This window comes from Myzus persicae, unplaced genomic scaffold, assembly GCF_001856785.1.
Source record: "Myzus persicae strain clone G006 unplaced genomic scaffold, MPER_G0061.0, whole genome shotgun sequence".
NCBI classification, from domain to species: Eukaryota; Metazoa; Arthropoda; class Insecta; order Hemiptera; family Aphididae; genus Myzus; species Myzus persicae.
In genome coordinates this window covers 715,323-734,989 of record NW_019103989.1, presented here as the reverse complement: position 1 = coordinate 734,989, position 19,667 = coordinate 715,323, and the positions used below count along the sequence as shown (strand labels likewise).

Sequence of the window (19,667 nt, the reverse complement as noted above, 5' to 3'; positions counted from 1 at the left end):
ATTTATATTTAAATTATAGGTACACCACAGTACTTTGAGATTCTCAAAATTCATAAGTCATTAACATTATGCATATTATGGTGTAATGAGGAGAATATTTCGGTAATTCCGTTCGATCAATTTATTTTGGTCGTATAAATAATGCAACGCGTCTCACGTAAAGTGACTCATACATTTTGTTATCTCCATAAATAATAGAACACTTTGAACAATTTCTAAAAATCGGGCAATGGACAACAAATCTTAACTAAGGTGCCGAGGTATAATAAGGAACTTAATAATTACGTAATGATTTCCGAAACGTATATAACACGAAAAGAATAGATTTTCCATTTTCAGGTCGGTTATCCTGATTTTGAACAATGTTGTATGAGTGCTTTTTATTCGGAGACACTGTAGTATATAGAAGAAAAAATAAGCCAGAGAAAAAGTAAGATAACAATGGTTTTTCGTATAAAGTTTTTCGGGAGTTTTAATGAAAATTACTGGCTGAGTGCCATAAAGTCAAATGTATATACGCGTTATTATAGTTGCCAGAAGTATAAAAAGTAAAAAAATAAAAACCAGAATGCATAGGTACTGTGAAGAGATCACAGAAGCAGATTAACGATTTAGACATGTTTTTTATCTGCATAATTCGCAAAAGACACGCTGGCATACTGTTGTTTCGCAATATTTTTGACAAAACGCCGAAGTCCATACAATATTGGAATATGATTTGAGTTAGCTTACAGAATATATCCAAGCCTGTCTTAAACATTGAGCAAAACGTTTGATGTATCTGTTTTAAATTTCATTTTTTTTTTGCCTAGTTTAATCTATTTTCAACCTACCTACAACTATGATTAGGACGCCACAGTCAAAAACACTTTGAAGGATGAGTTATGCTAATTTTATGTTTTAAATTTTTAAACAATAATTTTCCGAGTATGAATAATAAACATCGACGAATGTAATTAATATAATATAGGGCATAGGTAGTATATAATTGGTTCTATGATCTATATAAATTAGAAACATATTACATATATACACTTATACATAAATTGAAATACTTGTGTAAATTACATTAAAAAAAATATATATATTATTTAAATGTTATGATCTCTTTGTTCTGACTTTTTTAATTTCTAAATACCCATAATATTATATTAGGTTTATTTCATAACGAAAAATAATATGAACACAATTAATGTTATTTCCTTGTTTCTCTGACATTTATTACCTTCCGTTGTTTATTACACTCGGTTATTTCAAAGATTTGATTGGATAATTTATAGTTAAATACTAAAACTTCAAACTTGCGTTGTTGTAAAATGTAATATACATTGTTAAATCCATTTTGAATGTTCATATTTTAAGTACTAAAAAATGTGAAATATCTCAAAACATGTGTTGTGGTGTTGTGAATAATATTACTTCTGTATTTTCATGAATAATTTTAATTGTTGTATTTTGTTATTTTACTTATTTTTAAACCGTACCATAAAATGTTATTTATTTTAAATATATTCAGAACACTAAAATATTATTTCTGATTCTTAATTGTTAGTTACAAAATGTTTGTTGGTGATAAATTATAAATTATTAGTTTCACGATAAATTATATATTTTTGAAACAAAGTAAAATTAAAAATAAATTGCTCTTGTACAATGTTTTGTTTAGTTTTGTTTCTCTTCATTTTTCCTTATTGAAGGAGTGTTTAGTAAGTCTTGTGTGAGTTGTGGCCCTATATTTTGATAGAAAATATTGCTTAGTTGGCATTTTAGTCAAGTGATTTATTGAACTTGTCATTAGTTCCCTGAATTGTAAGAAAAAACTACCGACATTTTCAAAAAAACACGGTAAAGTATAATATGACAATTCCAAATAACAAAATCAATTTTAGTTTATTAGATTTAATTTTAAACAATGTACCGATTTTACGTAATCAGAATAGGTACGTATTTATTTATTAAAATAGAAATGATTAATTAATATTTATTTAAAGCTCAGTCATATTTAGTATAAATTGTGTTTAATGTGGATTGCGAGGCGGTTATTGCGTAACGGCTCATGACAGTGAGGCCAACGCCATGACAGTTGGCGATCGACTCTATTTTAAAATTGTATTAAATCAGTTCAATCATAACGTTATAAAAGCTTGACACCACCTTTACGGACCCGGAGAACTAATAAATGTGTAAGATATTTAAAAAAGGAAGTTATTTAAAAAAACAAACATTTTAAATGTTCAAAATTACGAAATAATATACAACGCCTATTATGAATACGCTCGATTAAAAAAACTTTAAAAGTTATTATGAAAATAAAATTATATTGAGATTCCCTATTCCAATATTTATTTTTCAATTTGTGGGAAAACATTTTTTTTAACTTATATACCAACCTTATGGGTTCCTAATTACTTTTAACAAAGTTGATATTGGCTCCGTACCAATTTATGATTTACTTATAATTCAACTTTAAAAGTTATTCAAGTTTTATAGGATAGTTACCGATTAAATTATTTTTACTCGATGATACCCACTTCGTGTATCCGTGTATACGCATTTTGTATTTTATATGAAAAACCTTTCTTAGTTTGGTGGTATGGAGTTTTCCAGATGGATGAATTTCTATTTTCATGGAAAACAGATCTACCATGACCTCTATTTCCAACTGATTGCAACTTGGAGACAAGATGAGACAGAGCAAATTATGACACCAGTACCTAATAGTCATTGCTGTGCGGATAAATTAGTTAACGACAATTTAATATATTTAATTACATAATGTACCAAAAAAACAACAAATAAGTTACCTAAAAATGAATGTATTGTAACCCTGGTCTATGGAAAACTATGGTAAAAAAGTGGTACTTTCCTTTCCGGTATAATATCTAGAGACAAATTCCGAAGAACAATGGAGTGTTTTTTTATATCATAACAAGAAACAACAGTCAACATGAAAGAGAGCGGGAGAGCTATTGGATTTACTATTGACAACTGTGTACGTTATAAACTTTATTATACATGAAAAAAAATATATCAATATCAAAAGAATCCAAAATAAAACTATATATGACATATTATCTTCGTCGTATCACCACACATGGATGGGAACACAGTTGACGAAAAAGAGTGACGAAGAAAGACTATTGAGGTTCGAAAGAAAGATTCTAAGAAGCAGCTATTTATATTTATGGGAAACCTAAAATATGAGAGCATATGAGAGCAGGAAAAACTCAGACTTTAGAAGTCTATTCAACAGACCATTCAAAGTTTCCTAATGTTCAAAAGAATAAAGAGAGGCATACATGCATGGTGGGCAATCACGATTTCATCGATAACGTGTTAATCAATAAATACCACCGAGAAGATACAACGAGGGAGGTAGATGGACCGTACAAAGAATGATCAAAAAAAGAATAAAAAAGAATATATGAAACGGCAAAAATAAAAGATGTAGATGGCAGATACTTAGAGGAAGCTGCGAAACACCTTCTGCAAGGCATGTAAATTAGAAAAAAAATTTAAAAGAAACGTTCTTTTGTTTTTTTATTATTAAAAGTACATCCGTGGCAACAATAAACCGGCGTTGTAGATATGAGAAATATTTTTTTAGTGATAGCTAAGATTAAAATAAGTAAATTACATTTTTATTTTATATTTTTATTAGATATGGGATATTTAGATATAATTGAATAGATTGATTTTATAGCTGTATTGGTCTGGCCCAAGGATTACTTGTTTCTTTGTTTAATATGCATATAAGTACCTATATATTATTTTATGATACTCGTCGAGACAGACAGAAATATTTTAATTGTGTTTACACACTTTTAATTCATTTTTAAATATATTTAGGTATAAACTTTAAGGAGTTATGGGAACTAAAAAGGAGGTTATACAGTAAAAAAATACAATTCCAGATAAACAAATTGTGTAACTTTATTCTGTAATATTATATTAATTATCTTTTTCGCAAATCGTTAAAAGGAAAATTAAAAATAACTTTGTATTTTTAAATGCTAACATAATTCTTAAATTATACGGAAATCCCTGACTAATGAAAATCTCTTTAATACACCTTTTGTACCTACATGTAAAAATAACTTAGGTGAACCGTTTATTGATGCGCTGAGGTTTAAACTTTTATATTTTTTTAAATTAAGTTGCTTTCTGCTGTACAAAAGTTATTAACTAGCAAATTAAATGAACTGCACATCATTTGATTGCCAATGATCTATAATATTATGAAAACAAACTATATGCAACGCTAACAAGGTTTTTGTGCCAATAGTGAAGTTAGTTGAAATATTTTACTTAAATTTAAATTGTCTGGAAAAACATTTATTTTATATACAATATAATTATGTATTATTTTTTATCATTAAGCCAGATAAGTATCAAAAATTAGATACTAAATTCATACGATTCCGTACTCTATCAACCCAACTAAGTAATTAATTTCAAATTGATTTGAGTCGATTATACATTACAGTATTAATCTATATCAGAAAATAATAACATATTATTTATTATGATCGTACCTATATCTATGCGGAATGAGTACATTTTTTTCAATTGATAGTAATGTTGATCAATATTTATTCATACAAACTATGAAACAATTACGTATTCCTACTACAATTTTATTTAAATTCTATACAATAATTGTTTGAACAATTTATTTTTAAAAAAATACTGCGCCATAACATTTAAGTCGTAATTATATACATATACGCCATCGGACTAAATAAGCAGACATTTTGAATAATTCAATTTAATCAAATAACGGCTGGGAACAAACCATTTGAGTAAACTAAAATACAGTGACACTATCATCTTAACCTATAAAAAAAAAAATAGAGCTATCGCCAGTCAACGAACATTGTACAACGTTTTTTTTGATAATAATATTACACACTACAACAACTGATTCATATACCTACCTATTGAATAGTGAACTACCATATTTCAGTGTAAATAGGAGATTTGTGAAAACTCATTATCTCGAAAGTATCATCATCGCATAGTTTGCTTATTATATACTATAAAATACAGATTGTAACTTTTTATACTTTCAATAAAAAAAAAGTATCATGGCTTCGACGATAGAAATGAAGTGGCACAGGAGTATATCACATAACGTTGGTCTAGTACTCCACTTATTTTAACATTAAAATCTAATTACGTACTTATACTATTACTACCTAATAAAATACTCTATCGAAATTCGATTTTTATGTATCAATATTTTTATCGAAATGCTCTGCTTCGGAATGTGAAGCAAAAAAATTACGTCATCATTCAAAAAAGTTAAAACATAAAACATGTCTACGATAGAAAATAATAAAGTAGTTACAAAATTGAAAATTTAGTTCTTTTAATAAATTCAAAAATATGAAAAATATAATTTGTATAACTTTAATACTTTTTGAATTAATGTGTATCTATTATTAAAATGACCATTCGGTAAATGAATACAATTATTATGTAGTATTATTCCATTACACCAAATATAATATATGCTCCCGTGCTGATTATACCGAAATAGTACATAATATTATATTGAACAACTTTTGATAAAATTGTAAGCATTGTCCAATTGACCTCTCTCCAATACCCCTACATCGACAACACGACAAAACAATTATGCAAACACGATTATGATAACCAGAATGTCATTGAATTAAAACGGGTTTGGTGTGAATTTTGATTTCGAAAAGCATAAGCATAATATATAGTATACCAACTGTACAACTTTAAATATAATATATAAATTTGTTAGAAACAGTTTTATAGCATTTAACATTATTTTATTCGATTAGTTTTAGTTTCTAAAATAGTTTTTTTTCCAAAAAATTACTTTACTAATAAGTACTACCTACTATAGTTCAGTCGTTTTTGTAAAATAACTGTTGTAAACCATATTATATAGGGCGATTTTTATGCAGCTCATCCAAGTTTTTCTATTCAATATAACATTTTTTCAAATTATGACTTTAGAGTTTAGAATATTTTTATATACCTAAAAACCATATTTTCAAATTCCTAGTATTGTTTTTACTACCTACTCAAGGAGTGTCCTGTACTTTAATGGCGATACAAACTTCTGTTTTTCAAATAAGAACCTCCTTTTTTTACGGCAAATCATTTAGGGAATAGCTTTTTTGAAAATGTTGATGTATCTCAATCAAAATTCTAATGAGTAGTGTCTGAGATATTAAAATGTTTATACTTAGGATAATAATCCTTAAAATGGTTTTACAAAAATTTAAACTACATGTAATAAAAAAAATGAAAATCTAATAAAAATGAAGTATTTAATATACTTGGTCATTTTTACAAACTATTTATACTGATATAATGATAGATCAATAGTAATTACTAATATTTTCAAATCATCAAGCCCCTACCTATATTTACCCTATCCATTACAATAGAAATAAAATAGATATATTTTCTTTATAGTACCTACAAAAAAGTTATACAACTGAAAAACTAATCGTTCGAATTTTGATTAGATATTTCGAAATTCTCAAAAAAAAACCTGCTAAATAATTAAAAGTGAATAGGGTTTCTATCAAAGGAACAGAAGTTTGAATTGTCACAGGATCATCCTTAAATGGAACGAAAATTCTCAAGTATTCGAAAATATGGTTTCCAAGTAACCATACTTACTATACTTACATATTTGGTATTTAGAAGTTCCAAAAAACAGAATTTGAATAAATGTATAATTTAAGCATAAAAATCTCAATATTTTAGTATTAAACTCGTAAATGACTTTTACTAATAATGTATACGAGTTTTTGTGCGCATAAACCATTAGGTGCATGCAATTGAGAATACATTTTATTTTTTATTCAGTCGTTCAAATTTCAAATAAACATGTACACAGAGTAAGTACTCACTACTCGTATAATAATATGCGCGGTGAACTCATAATTTTATATTTTAAAATATTAAATGCATTGAAAATTCAAAAGATCACTTTAATAAAATAAAATAAAACATAATATTTTTGTAGTGATGAAATTTGTCAATAATAATTTCGTCGTTGTTTAAAATATTATTTACTCTCGTGTAATATGTACTTACAAAATGGAAAGTATTCTTATTATGAGGATTTATATAATTTACTATAATACTATTATAGAAGTAGATTATTTTGGAATCATGATTGTTGATTTTTTTTTTTTTAAATAATATGCATTTACTATAATATATTATCGTTATATTATGCCGAATAAATTGCTTTGGTTATTTTTTATTAGTCTAATAAGCAATAACACCCTACTTAAAATAAAAGCGTGATCTGTTTAAATAAATAATAACTAAACTGTGTTTAATATTTTACGTATCTACAATTATTTTAAAACGATACGTTTCAACAAAATTATTGATAACTGTGTTTTATATGTACTTTTCATATTGTTTATAAGCGTGTAGTCTGTATGTTGATAGTAATTTTAATTATTTTTTCCATTTTAAGCATAGGCATTAGGCAAAGTACATTCAATAAAACAATGAACTTATATTACCTGATAAAGAACGTAAAACCATATCAAGTGGTTTTATTTTCTGCAAAAAAAAAAAAATACGTAATTTAAAACATAATAAAACATATTGAACCAAATAAGAAAAAATATTTCTTATAACTTAAAACAAAAACCCTATTTTTTTAACAAAAAATTTTAATTTTCGGGGAAATTTATAAGTCAGTTAAAGTTTTTTTTAAATAAAGTTTTAATAATTTAATAAGAACCAGTTTAAACAACTTTAATTTGATTGGACTTTTTTGCTTTTTGAAATTTTAGTTGTTCTTATATAAGTTTGACACTTACCTATGAAATATTGTGTTGAAATCTTTAAATTTATCAATATAATTAAATTTTTATTTTTTCACAATACTGTACTATTGCGAAAAAATAAAATTTTAAAAAAAACAAAAAAATTAAAGTAAGTCTTATAGTAATCAAATTCGAATATGATTTTCAAATTCGTATTTTATATTTTATAAAATAATGGGCTTCATATTGCATGTACATTATAATTAATGACGTGTATTATATGGACATTTTACTAAAAGCCACCTTAATAACGAAACGCGTTTGTCGCTCCACACATCTAACACGGTATAATTATTATACACCTACCTATTTGACTTTGACAAATATTTGATATTATTTTAAGGGTTTTGTCGATTAAAAAGAATTGTAATTATATGTAATATGCTGCAAATCGCATATATTCATCGGTACATATAGCAAGCATTTTATGCAGTAGTGTTATTATCATAATGGACAAGAGGTTTTACACTGTAGGTTAAAGTTTTTGTTACACGCACATTGGACTACTTTGAAAATTAGCCATAACATTTTTTTTATTTTAAAAATGTTTATTCAATTAATCAAATATCCAGGGAAAAGGGCAAAAAGTTTTCCTCACAATCGACAAATATAAAATACAAAACAACAACTTTGAGAAGAAACAAAGCAGTGATACAGTTCACGCTACAGGATGACGGCAATAACTTACAATTTATGTGATTACGATATCCGATATAATTTACGTTAGTTTATACTTCGTAAAAATTTGAATTTAGAAACTTTTCTTAAAAAAAAAAAAAATGATAATAACAATCAATCAGTTTATTTGTTGCTGTCATAATACATACGAAATTCTGTTGAATATCAGAGTATGTCATTTTACGTCTTTAAAGGTTAGCGTTGAAAAACGAAGTTTTAGTTAAAAGGCTTTTGTGAAATGTGGTTTGTATCATTCATATTATCAGTAGCAAAGAGAGGTAGATTTTCGTGTTATTATTTTGTATTAAAAAAATAATTAACGTTTCTTCAATTCAAATGACAAGACAATAGGTACTATTTATAAATCAGTATGTATCTTTCTCAGGAATTCATAACGTTCCTAGTTTCATATATCTAGTAATAATGTGTAATGATTAGTTACAATCCTATTCACATTCGACGATAGAGTTAACTATTATGGCATTTAATCAGATAATTATATTAAGGATTTTAAAACAATAATAGTCATCGATATTTTATAAATCAAAAATTAATTGAAATCTTATACTATAAAATTATGTGAGATATGATGTTCATTAATTATTGTCATTTATTTATAATAATATTTTTTCTTTAATGTTAATAACGTTCACCTAACTATAGGTACTAATTTGTTGTACCTATATTCTATATATTTAATTAAATGGTTGAAAAATCAATAACTAAAAAACTGTGCGGGAGGGATCGTTTGATATCATATATGTTTCCATTTCGAGCGATCAAGTGATGGACAAAATTTTATCTAAATGCGTGGCACTACAACGACAGGATCGTAATTTTAAGTTCTTTAAATGCTCATTTATTTAATAGAAATCACGAATTTTCGCTAAAAAGATGTGGCATAATTTTAAAAAGTCATCATATTCTACCATAACGATTTATTAACGACATACCAACACAGATTTATTGTACTGATAAGTGATTACTGATAACGCGGAATCGTGTCACGTTATATTATTTTCTATTCTTCTTTATGTTCCGAGCGAATAGTAAATAATAAATAATGTACCTCTAATGCCGTATTGGTTTTATGTAATGATGTTTTATTTTATTATTACGTTTCTCGGGTAGACGAAATATTTTTATTGCCCACTATTTTTGATAGCTTTGAAGCGTAATAAAAAAACAACCGAAAACCGTTGAATAAAGAATAATATCAAGCATGATTTTAGCCCGAGCGCATCTCAAACTCGTTTTTCGAGCGCGACGATTTATTATTGCATTCAAATTCAACATTACATCACTTCACTATAATAATATTGCAGTGCTGACGAGTGCCCAGCAACCAACACTACAATATTATGACGTATCATTCTGTCCAGGTGTTTCTTTAAGTAGATTTTTGTACTTTACTACCTACACTAACATTTCTGCTCGATTATAAATTATAATACGTGTTATTACAGTCAATTTTACTATCAAGATTACAAATTACTTACTCGAGTACATAGATAGGTACACGATAAAAACACAAAAGTTCCAGTTAAGTCAAGAAAACATTATCCAGTGTATTTTTCACCAAACAAGAATGGTGTATATGCATGATGTAGTATACCATGCAGGTTCCCTCGTGCTCTTTATTAAAGCCGTCACCAGCGCCTAACTAGAAAACCGTACAACTTTCACGAAACGCCACTTCTGTCAATATTGTCAAAACAAAACGAAAAATAATCTCTCTGAGTCTAAACAAAAATAAACTTTCATATTATTCGTAGGTGTCCGGAAGACATGATTGACGTCTCGAATTTTGACGTGTCTCTCATTTATATGATAATTTCGTGAAAATCAGCGAATCCGTCACTGCGAGGAGACCGAACATCCGATTTTTCTGTATGTGGATTGCCAATGGTCTAGTCAACCGATAACATTCGATCAGGTCAGTGTAGACAAATACTACTAGAATCTGGTCCATCGGTGGTTATAATTTAGACGGCCACAATACAAAAATATTTTAGTGTGTTTTTACGCTAGTCTCCCTCTTCGGAATCGAAATCGACTAACGCTTCACAGTTTGATTTACCAGGATCAGTAGATTTATAACTCATTGCGAGGATAACTTATCATTCCTTCTAAAGGACTTGGCGATGGACGGATTTTGTACTGGTAATTGAACATTGAAAAATTGCCACGCAGAGACACGTGCAGCTGGTATCGGCGGGGTACGATACAACCCGTCGCGCCGCTCCATATCCGAAGAATATTATAATGTTAAGCGTCACGCTTTTTGGGCGTCGACAGCTATCGCAAATCCACTATTATACTATACCTATTACTAAACAGCGAGATCGTTATCCACTATAATACGCGTCGAAAATCGTGACGTAATATAAAAATCGAGTATGAGGAAAATGCTTTATATATTATTAGATTATTATTATTTTTCATTGCATAAGTCAATATGTTGATCTAAAAAAAAAATTCTTGTTTTACCGAGACTTCACGCGGAGGTGTAATTATTATTTATTTCTGCTTTAAGCGAGTGTACGAGTCGGGAATAACATTACCCATTAGTGTTATTGCACGATCTCATAATAAATTGAAAATCATTTCCTACGCAGGCATATTTAATTTAACCGTTTGAAATACTATGTTATACCTCAGTACCTACCTACATCCTAATTAAAATGTTTACTCGACTAAATTCGTATGCAGTGTTTGAAAGAACGGTTAAAACAAAATTAATCGTCTGATTTTGAAAACAACTGCGAGTTGAAATGTTTAACTATAGTTTTGGTGTTTTCTAGAATAAATGCGGTAGAATAAATATCTCATTGTTACTAATTAAATTTTTAATTGAATAATGAATACATTATACGATAATGTCGAAAACTAATTTCCGTCATCGTTGTCGAATCTTCTTAGCTTACTAAATACGCTATTGGAATCAAAAACTGTGGAACGAAAAAAAGTTTAAGAAATATAAGAAACATTCAAATCGCGCATTAGAGCTTACCAATATACGCCCTACTGCAGTAATAAATAACAAACAATGAAATTCAATCCCGACCAATGAGAGTGTTTATCCAATCTTCACAGACAATATAACATGAAACGGGTGAAAGGGGGGAGGGCATTAGAGTATACAGTCAATTATCGAGCTTTAATAATATTCTCTATTATATAATGAAAATATATACTTATGTAATATCAATTTTAAAACGACTGATTACTACCTACACAGATTGTCGTTTAAGCGGTGAAAAAATGTTTCTAGCCTTTCTCGCTCGTTTTCATCTTTGGCGGACGTGCAAATCAGGCGCTAGAAGCGTCGTGCAATAAATAATTATTGGTCCCTTCCTATCCACATTAGAATATTATTATTGAATGTGCAATATATAAACTATATGATAGTAATTATGAATACGATTATGTGTCTTACATGTCGTTAATTACTCGGTCGTTTCGGTCGCCCGGTGAATTATAGTTTAGTCGATGGCAGTAACGACTTAATACGATAATACCGTTAACGGGCATAATATGTGCTTATTGGGTCACAGACACGATCGCGAGTCAGTAGATAACCCACGGGTTTCAGGTGGTTGTGCGTGGAGGGACAAAGTACTCGAAAAGGGCAGACTATAATCGCCGTGTCAAACCTCTAGGTATAAAAGTATAATAATAAATATTATGATGGCTTGAAATTACGAAGACACTCATAAAGCATTTTTTTTTAAGTCTGCTGGACACTGTTAGCTTTTTTAAATGTAGGCTTAGGATTTAGGTAAAATAAAATAAAATAAAGGTGAAAATTAAAATTTTTAAAAAACATTTATAGAAATATTAAAAATGTTTAGTTATTACATTATTTCACATATATATTATGTTATTTCACAACATAATAAGGTATTTATAACTATCATCGGCGTCATTATCCTTCTAGGCTTTGTGGGTGTCTATAATACACATACACGATTTCCTATAATGCAAGATTCATTAAATCTCCGTAGATTTAATATTCTGAAAGATGTTTGTAACTAATATTTTTAAATATAAAATGAAAAGGTTGTATTTGAAATTAATTTAAAATTAAAAAATATATATATTTAAATACCTTCTCTCAATAAATATCACCTATGTCTATACTGTCAAAATTTTATTTTAGAATATTTATATCTTTTATCGTGTACAACCAGCTGTATTTGAAAACTTTGAATATTGAATTTATTCGGTACTGAATTTTTATTATTATATAGTAGTCGACGAGCCAGGTCAAGCTGAACGGTAACATTAGGTTAGCAGGTAAGAGATTTATGTTATGATACTGCGGTAGTTGTTTCATACACCATAATATTATACCATTATCCTACAAGTCTACATGTAATGATATCCTCATAGAGACTCCAGTGCCGTTCAGCCGATAGTAGTAATAATATATGTATATATACAAATATATCATAGTTGTTGTTCGTGAGAGAGAGAGTTGGAGTGATTGTTTCCAGTTGGATTCGATAGGATGAAACGTTTTAAATGACTGCCACTGATAAATGATAATATTGCGCCGACTATTATAATATTATATAGTAAGACCTCGAGATTCGAAGCTTGCCCAGCGAAACATGATATTCATAGATATCTGTGGATTCGGAACATAGAATTATTATACCGGACAAGCCGATCGGGTAAAATACTTCTGGCTAAATACGATTATTAATTTAAGTCCTTACCCCTATTACATTGTCCTCGCACGCAAACACACGATATATCTATTATCATTAATTATCGTATCGATCTTCACACTTGTACGAACTACTTTCAGAGGATGTGCGAACGGCGTGATGTGTTGTTTTATTATTATACTTGTCCTATTATAGTGAACATTTAAAACACTTGGGATACGGTTTAATGGAAGATGCTGGTTGTGAGGACTAGACGTTTAAACAGTGTCGGATTTAAAAGCGTTATTGAACACTTGAAAATAATCTACCGATGGTCGATTGTAAACACCGACAGAAAACAGGTAGAAAAGGTCTAATGTAAACTCCGCCAGTTTTATTTTCTTACCAGTAATGGGTATATGGAATCTCCATCAGTGATGAAAGCCTTGCTTGTGTAAAACTTAATAGGTATTATATTTCAACCAAATAAACTCAACAATTTAAAATGAAAAAAGTTTGTTAGAGAACGCTATAAATAATTATAATAATGGATTTATATTAGACTTTGAAGTTAGAATAGATATCTACAAATTGAATCACATAAATTTAGTTCAAGGTCCTAAATATTATAACATATAATAAATATAATATAACATACATTCCTATACATAGTTTATGATTATTACAATAATGTATTATGCATTTTTAACGTAATACACGCATTGCTAGAACAATTATTATGTTTATATACCTATTTTTGGCATAAACGCATATGCCACCTAATTATTATTTAACTAGGATGGTTATTATTATAAAAAAATGATTTTATAATAAACTGTTAACAGTAATTTGAAATTTTTAACTAACTTTTTATTTTTAATTATTGTACATTTTTTCGTTTATTAAGACTAACTTTTATTTAACGTGAACGATTATTATTATAAAAATTATAATTTTTTGTTTTTAATAATATTGTATTTTATTAATTTAATAATGTTCTAGATTTTCTTCATTGAGTGTACATGAACTAAATTTTACCTGATTTTTTTACAGGTGGAATTTACACTAAAAAAAAATTCTTGTGAAGGAGTTTACATACTAAGTATTACTAACATAACCTGATACGTAAATTTATATATTATATACCAGTATAGTGTGTATTTTATATTTGCTTATAAGAATTTATGAATCTTAAACCAAAAATATATATCATAAATAATATGATATTTTAAATTTTCAACTTAAAATGAATTCAGTTATTTATTTGTTGCACACGATTTTTCTATAACCAGACATATTGTAGTTCAAAATAAACACTTATTATAAAGTATAGATATGAAATTTAACTCATCAACGTTATTCGCACATAAAACCAATGTCATATACAGCAACATTAAATCATAATTATAAGACTGTCTGAATTTAAAATACATAAATAATTTTAGCAAGGTGAATTTTACAATTTTCTTGTTCAAACATTCCCAATCAATTAATGTAGAATTACTGTATTGGTTAAATTTATTTATTTATTAAAAATATAAAAACTAGATAGAATATTATTAAACGGTATACAGTACAACAAAATTAATTTAACAAATAGATACGATTTTAGTTTAGATGGACGACCTAGTTTCTTGTTATGAATCATTGGATGTAATAATTAATTATTACGACTTAAAACAGAATTTTTAAGCAAATGTATTATTCATAGAAATTATAATTATTTATGTAGCATACTTGTGTTTTTATTTTACTTATAAAATATAATTTTTACATTATCATTGATTAAAATAAGAAAACATTATATTATTATATAGTATATAGGACACAGGTACTAAAAAATATTAAAACTAAACAATATGCTTTATTTAAAAAAAAATAAATAGGTCATAATATTATGTAAGTATCGTCGTATTTACATATATTATGTAACTCAATTTAACTAAAATCTTGATTCTTGAAAAAAAAAACTAAAAAAATTGTTTGAAAATACATAAAATTAATAACGCTATAGCCAATATTCATAATGCATTAAGTTTGTGCATCAGCATTAATTTAAATGACATCGAATATTATACAAATACAAAATAAGCTTAAGGATGATATTATAATCCTGGCTACAAACCATAAATCACTGAATAAGCAATTATTTTTTTTAAAAATGTGGGTATTCAATTAAAATTAAAATAAATACATAGGTTTATAAGATAAGAATTAACTTATGATCAATATCTGTCAGAGAAGTTGACAATATATTTTTATCCTTTGGTTATTTCCTTAAACATTTCTGATTTCACTGAATATATTCAGTAGATGCCTATATAAATGCCTATTAACTGTTTAATATTTGAATAGAAAATTACAATTTATTTATTTTATTTAAATTTTATAAATTACAACATTTGATCATAAAAAAAATATATAAATTAGTTAATTATTGGGATTTTTAAGCATTTTAGTTAATCTAAAAAAAATATATAAATTAGTTAATTATTGGGATTTTTAAGCATTTTAGTTAATCTAAAAAATCAATTAATTCGATATTTCTAAAATTAACCATAATTGCATGAGCAGCATAACTCAATTTGAACTCATACAGAAATAATACAGTATAGAGTTTTGAGAATTTTTTTTGGAACGTAAATTGAATGCCTATGTCAAAATTTTGATTGTCTATACATAACTGAAAGTATATTGACATTTTATCATTTAAATAATACACTGACTTTTCTCAAACAATATTTTTTTATAGTTTCCGCCTTCCGTTAACAATGGTATCCCACTTTAACTGTATTATAATAGTGTGGTTCTCGTGAGGAAGTAACGAAATATTCCTCACCCCCCCCCCCCGTGTTTGTTGTTAATGGAAAAATAATACACAATACATTTACTGCAAACGTTTTGTGTATAAAGAACAATTTCATTTTTAGGTGAAAATATAAATTCAATTAAAAAAATTTAACTTACATCAATAAAAATAAATAGCAATATACGAACATATTATTCATGTTAACTATATTATGCGATTAATTATCAAATTCAGTAGGCAAGTATGTAAGATGTCAAATATAAAACATGTCACAAAATAAATAAAAATTAATACGAAAATAATGTTGAGAGATATCATGAAGAATTTACGTATAATATGTCTTTAATTCATATTGTATATATACAATATATAGACTTTTAAAAATGCTTCATCGCTTATCAAATAATGCTCCTTGCCCCTTGGTATTATTAAATATTATTTTAAAACTGTCTTCAAAATATTTATTTCCTCCAGTGATGATAACAACGAAATTTTTATAAATACCCACCACTTAAGCCTATAATAATTATAATTTAACTCCATTAAGATGTTTTTAAAATCGATTAAGATGTTGATTTAGCAGTTTATTAAAAGTATAAACTAGTTATTTTTTACTAGATTTAATGCGTTTATTATTTAACTGATGTATGTTATTTCTAAATTCTGAATAATGAGATATAAGATTAAATATCCTGTCAAAATGCGCATTATATAAACAAAAGTTGTACTTATATTGTTGTAAATTGAAAAGGAGTAAGTGCCTTAGGCGAATATCGGTTGTACAATGATACATATTTGTTTTTTTTCACAACATGTTGAGCGCTAATAAAAAAATGAACATATCACTTTCACATTCAGTTATATATTATTCAAATCAAATTCGACATTTCCCAAATACATTAAATTAAATATTAAATGTACCTATGCACTTCAAATAAAGTTGTTAGCAAAGTAAAATAAAATATAAAAAATAAAGAACTTGATTAAATTATTATTTAAATATATTTTTAATCACTGTACAATATGGAGAATGGTATATTTTTCTGAATAAGGTCTATCAAAATATTTACCGAAAAAAAATTGTGTACTGCACAAACTAATTTTACAAATTAAAAATAACAATAATAAATCATAAAACTTTGTAGGTATCAAAAAGACAACGGAATAGTCGGGGTTCAATGAGGGGATTTCTGTATTTTATTCATCATGGCTACAAAAAAAAAATTCCCAAACGTAGCCTGACCGCAGTCTGTAGTCTGGACCCCTCACAATGATGCCATTGCGGTTATAAGAGTAGAAATGTAGGTTTGTATCCTTACTTGTTTTTGGGTCATTTAAATACATGAACACAAAAAACGAATACTTATTAAAAGGATTTGACATTTTTTGTTGACCATAAAAATCAAAACCGGCAATTCATTATTTTTTATATTACACTGCGTATAAAGTAATAACCTTTGTGTACAAAAAGGGAACAGTTTAATAAATTGTATACATTGTTGGCAGTAAGGCCTTTTATCGCAACAATCATTCCGCTCAGTGTTTTAGGTATACTAATTACTAATTAGTACATTATGTTTGTTATACTAGTTAAAATGTAAGTGTTAATTGGGCAAAGACATTCTGTGAATCAAAATTAAATGTGATAGATTGAACATATATATGACAAGATTAATTCTCATTATATAAATTAAAGTTTGTCATTGTACATTTTAGATCTTAATTTTAATTGAAACTCTTACGCCCCTGGCGTTTAAGCTGTACACGTTTGTTTGGCATTGGCTGGTGTAAGTTGAAGAAATGCTGGACAAATTGCTTAAAAAAAAGTTTATGTTTTAGACATTAACTTTGATTTTTTTTAACTAGTATTGTTTCTCGTCAACTTAAACTATTTTATGAATTTTTTCTCTTATATAAATATATAATAAATAATTAATAGGTATTTAAAATTATTAGACCTATTAGCCCAGTGTGTTTTCAAACTATGGGTCGAGAATATTTCTGCTTTTTAAACTGTATATCCCGAAACAAGCGACAATTGTTAAACTCCTTGCGATTGAAAATATCTCAAATCGACGTTGTTATCAAACAAAACAGGAAACAAGAGCTGTACAATTCACGTGCGCCTCATGATAAAAATTAATTTATAAATATAATTTAAAAACTAATTTTTTATCTTTTAAAACCATGCGGGTCGTGATCGATTTTTGTCAAATTATTTGTGTGGTGATCCTAAAAAGATTGAGAAGCGCTGCATTAGTTACAATAAGATGAAGAACTTTTCGTTTTATCAAGAATTCGTAAACGCATATAATAGGTACCTAGGTATAACATTCTAGGTTGCAGCGTACAACTCGTCGGTAAGTAGGTATTGAGGTATTAAAGCTTAGAAGTTAGGTTCAAACTCAGTGTATGCTACAAGGGGATCTATTGTATATCTAAGATTATTAACTTTACATTGTTTATCATTGTAAAACAACAATATTGAACAAAAATTATATTTTCATTATTTTTTATCATTTTTTAGTTTTTTGAAAAAAAATGTGATTTGATGGCACGGTCTCTTTTCAATTTTTTCACATTAAATTTTTTTTCATAGTCAAACATACTTGTTATTGCAGAAATGCGGAAGCTTAGCAATTTTTAAACATTTTTACGAACATTAATGTGACACCATTAAATAATATGAGGAGATTTGCGTTTTGAGGAAACATTTGTGTTACGGAGGAATTTAACATTTTGTTTATTAAATGCCTAATTATAATCTTTTGAATTTATTATAAAAAAATGTGCAAAGAATAACAAAATAAATTGTGTACATTAGGAACAACGAATTGATTTATTATTTTTGGGCAATTTATTTACATAATTGCGCCACTTCACCACCTAGATAGTAGGTACCTACTAGGTATTATAACGATATAATAATAAATTATAATACAATAATATATTCGCTATTTACCGTCGACTGAGACGTTCTCATCGCGTCCGTCGGGCTGTACGATGTTCGATGTCATTTATTAGAACGAGCTCCGACGACCGGCTCGTTGCACGCGGACCATAAACGATCGTGATATAGGTATGATAATTACTGTAAATTAGAATAATAATTATTGCGAACGAAAATAAAATGTAACAAACAATAAATAACGGCTACGGACGTCGCCCGGACGTCGTCGGTGCAAAGCGCGCGCGAATCCCTATCACGGCCGGCCCCGACGCGCGTTTGGGTGCGTGCGGTCGCGTGCACACCGGTACTACGACTACCACTCGGGCGCAGGCGGTCGTGGCGGCGTCTCGGTCTAGGCCAGCGCCTCCGTCGTCCGCGTAGACCGTACGCGCGCCATCACACATCCACACACACACGCGCGCCGCTGTCGCCGACGACCGCCGAAAACCGAAAAAATCGATCCGCCGCCGTAGTCGTTGCTTGTCGTAGTCGCAGTCGTCGTCGCAATCGTCCTCATTATACAATAACATAACGCGTGTAACCAACCCTGGTATGCGAAATTATACTAGGGTTCGTATAGGTATATAATGGGTCATTTTCGATGTTTTATGTTTGGCCATGGGGGGGGGGGGGGCAGAAAATTCATGGAAGGTACCCACCCGCCCCAAGCTTGCATGTATGATCCACGTGGTGTTGGTTCTGAATTTATGGACTATTTTTAGGTCTTGGATCTC

General features: G+C 28.2%; 1 protein-coding gene across 6 annotated transcripts in view; it reads right to left on the bottom strand.

Moving 5' to 3' along the window:
• Positions 1-19,262, bottom strand: part of LOC111037287 (multiple C2 and transmembrane domain-containing protein 1) — a 66,469-nt gene extending 47,207 nt beyond the window's left edge. For 3 of the 6 annotated variants that reach the window (XM_022319778.1, XM_022319777.1, XM_022319775.1), the window contains exons 1-2: positions 18,946-19,262; positions 7,533-7,572 (exon numbers count right to left, since the gene is read on the bottom strand). In XM_022319778.1, the coding sequence (XP_022175470.1) occupies positions 7,533-7,572; positions 18,946-18,966 (61 nt within the window). In that variant the 5' untranslated portion in view covers positions 18,967-19,262. The remainder of the gene's footprint in view (positions 1-7,532; positions 7,573-18,945) is intronic. The other 3 variants (XM_022319773.1, XM_022319776.1, XM_022319774.1) reach the window with 2 other exon arrangements.
• Between the last annotated feature and the right edge of the window lie 405 nt (positions 19,263-19,667).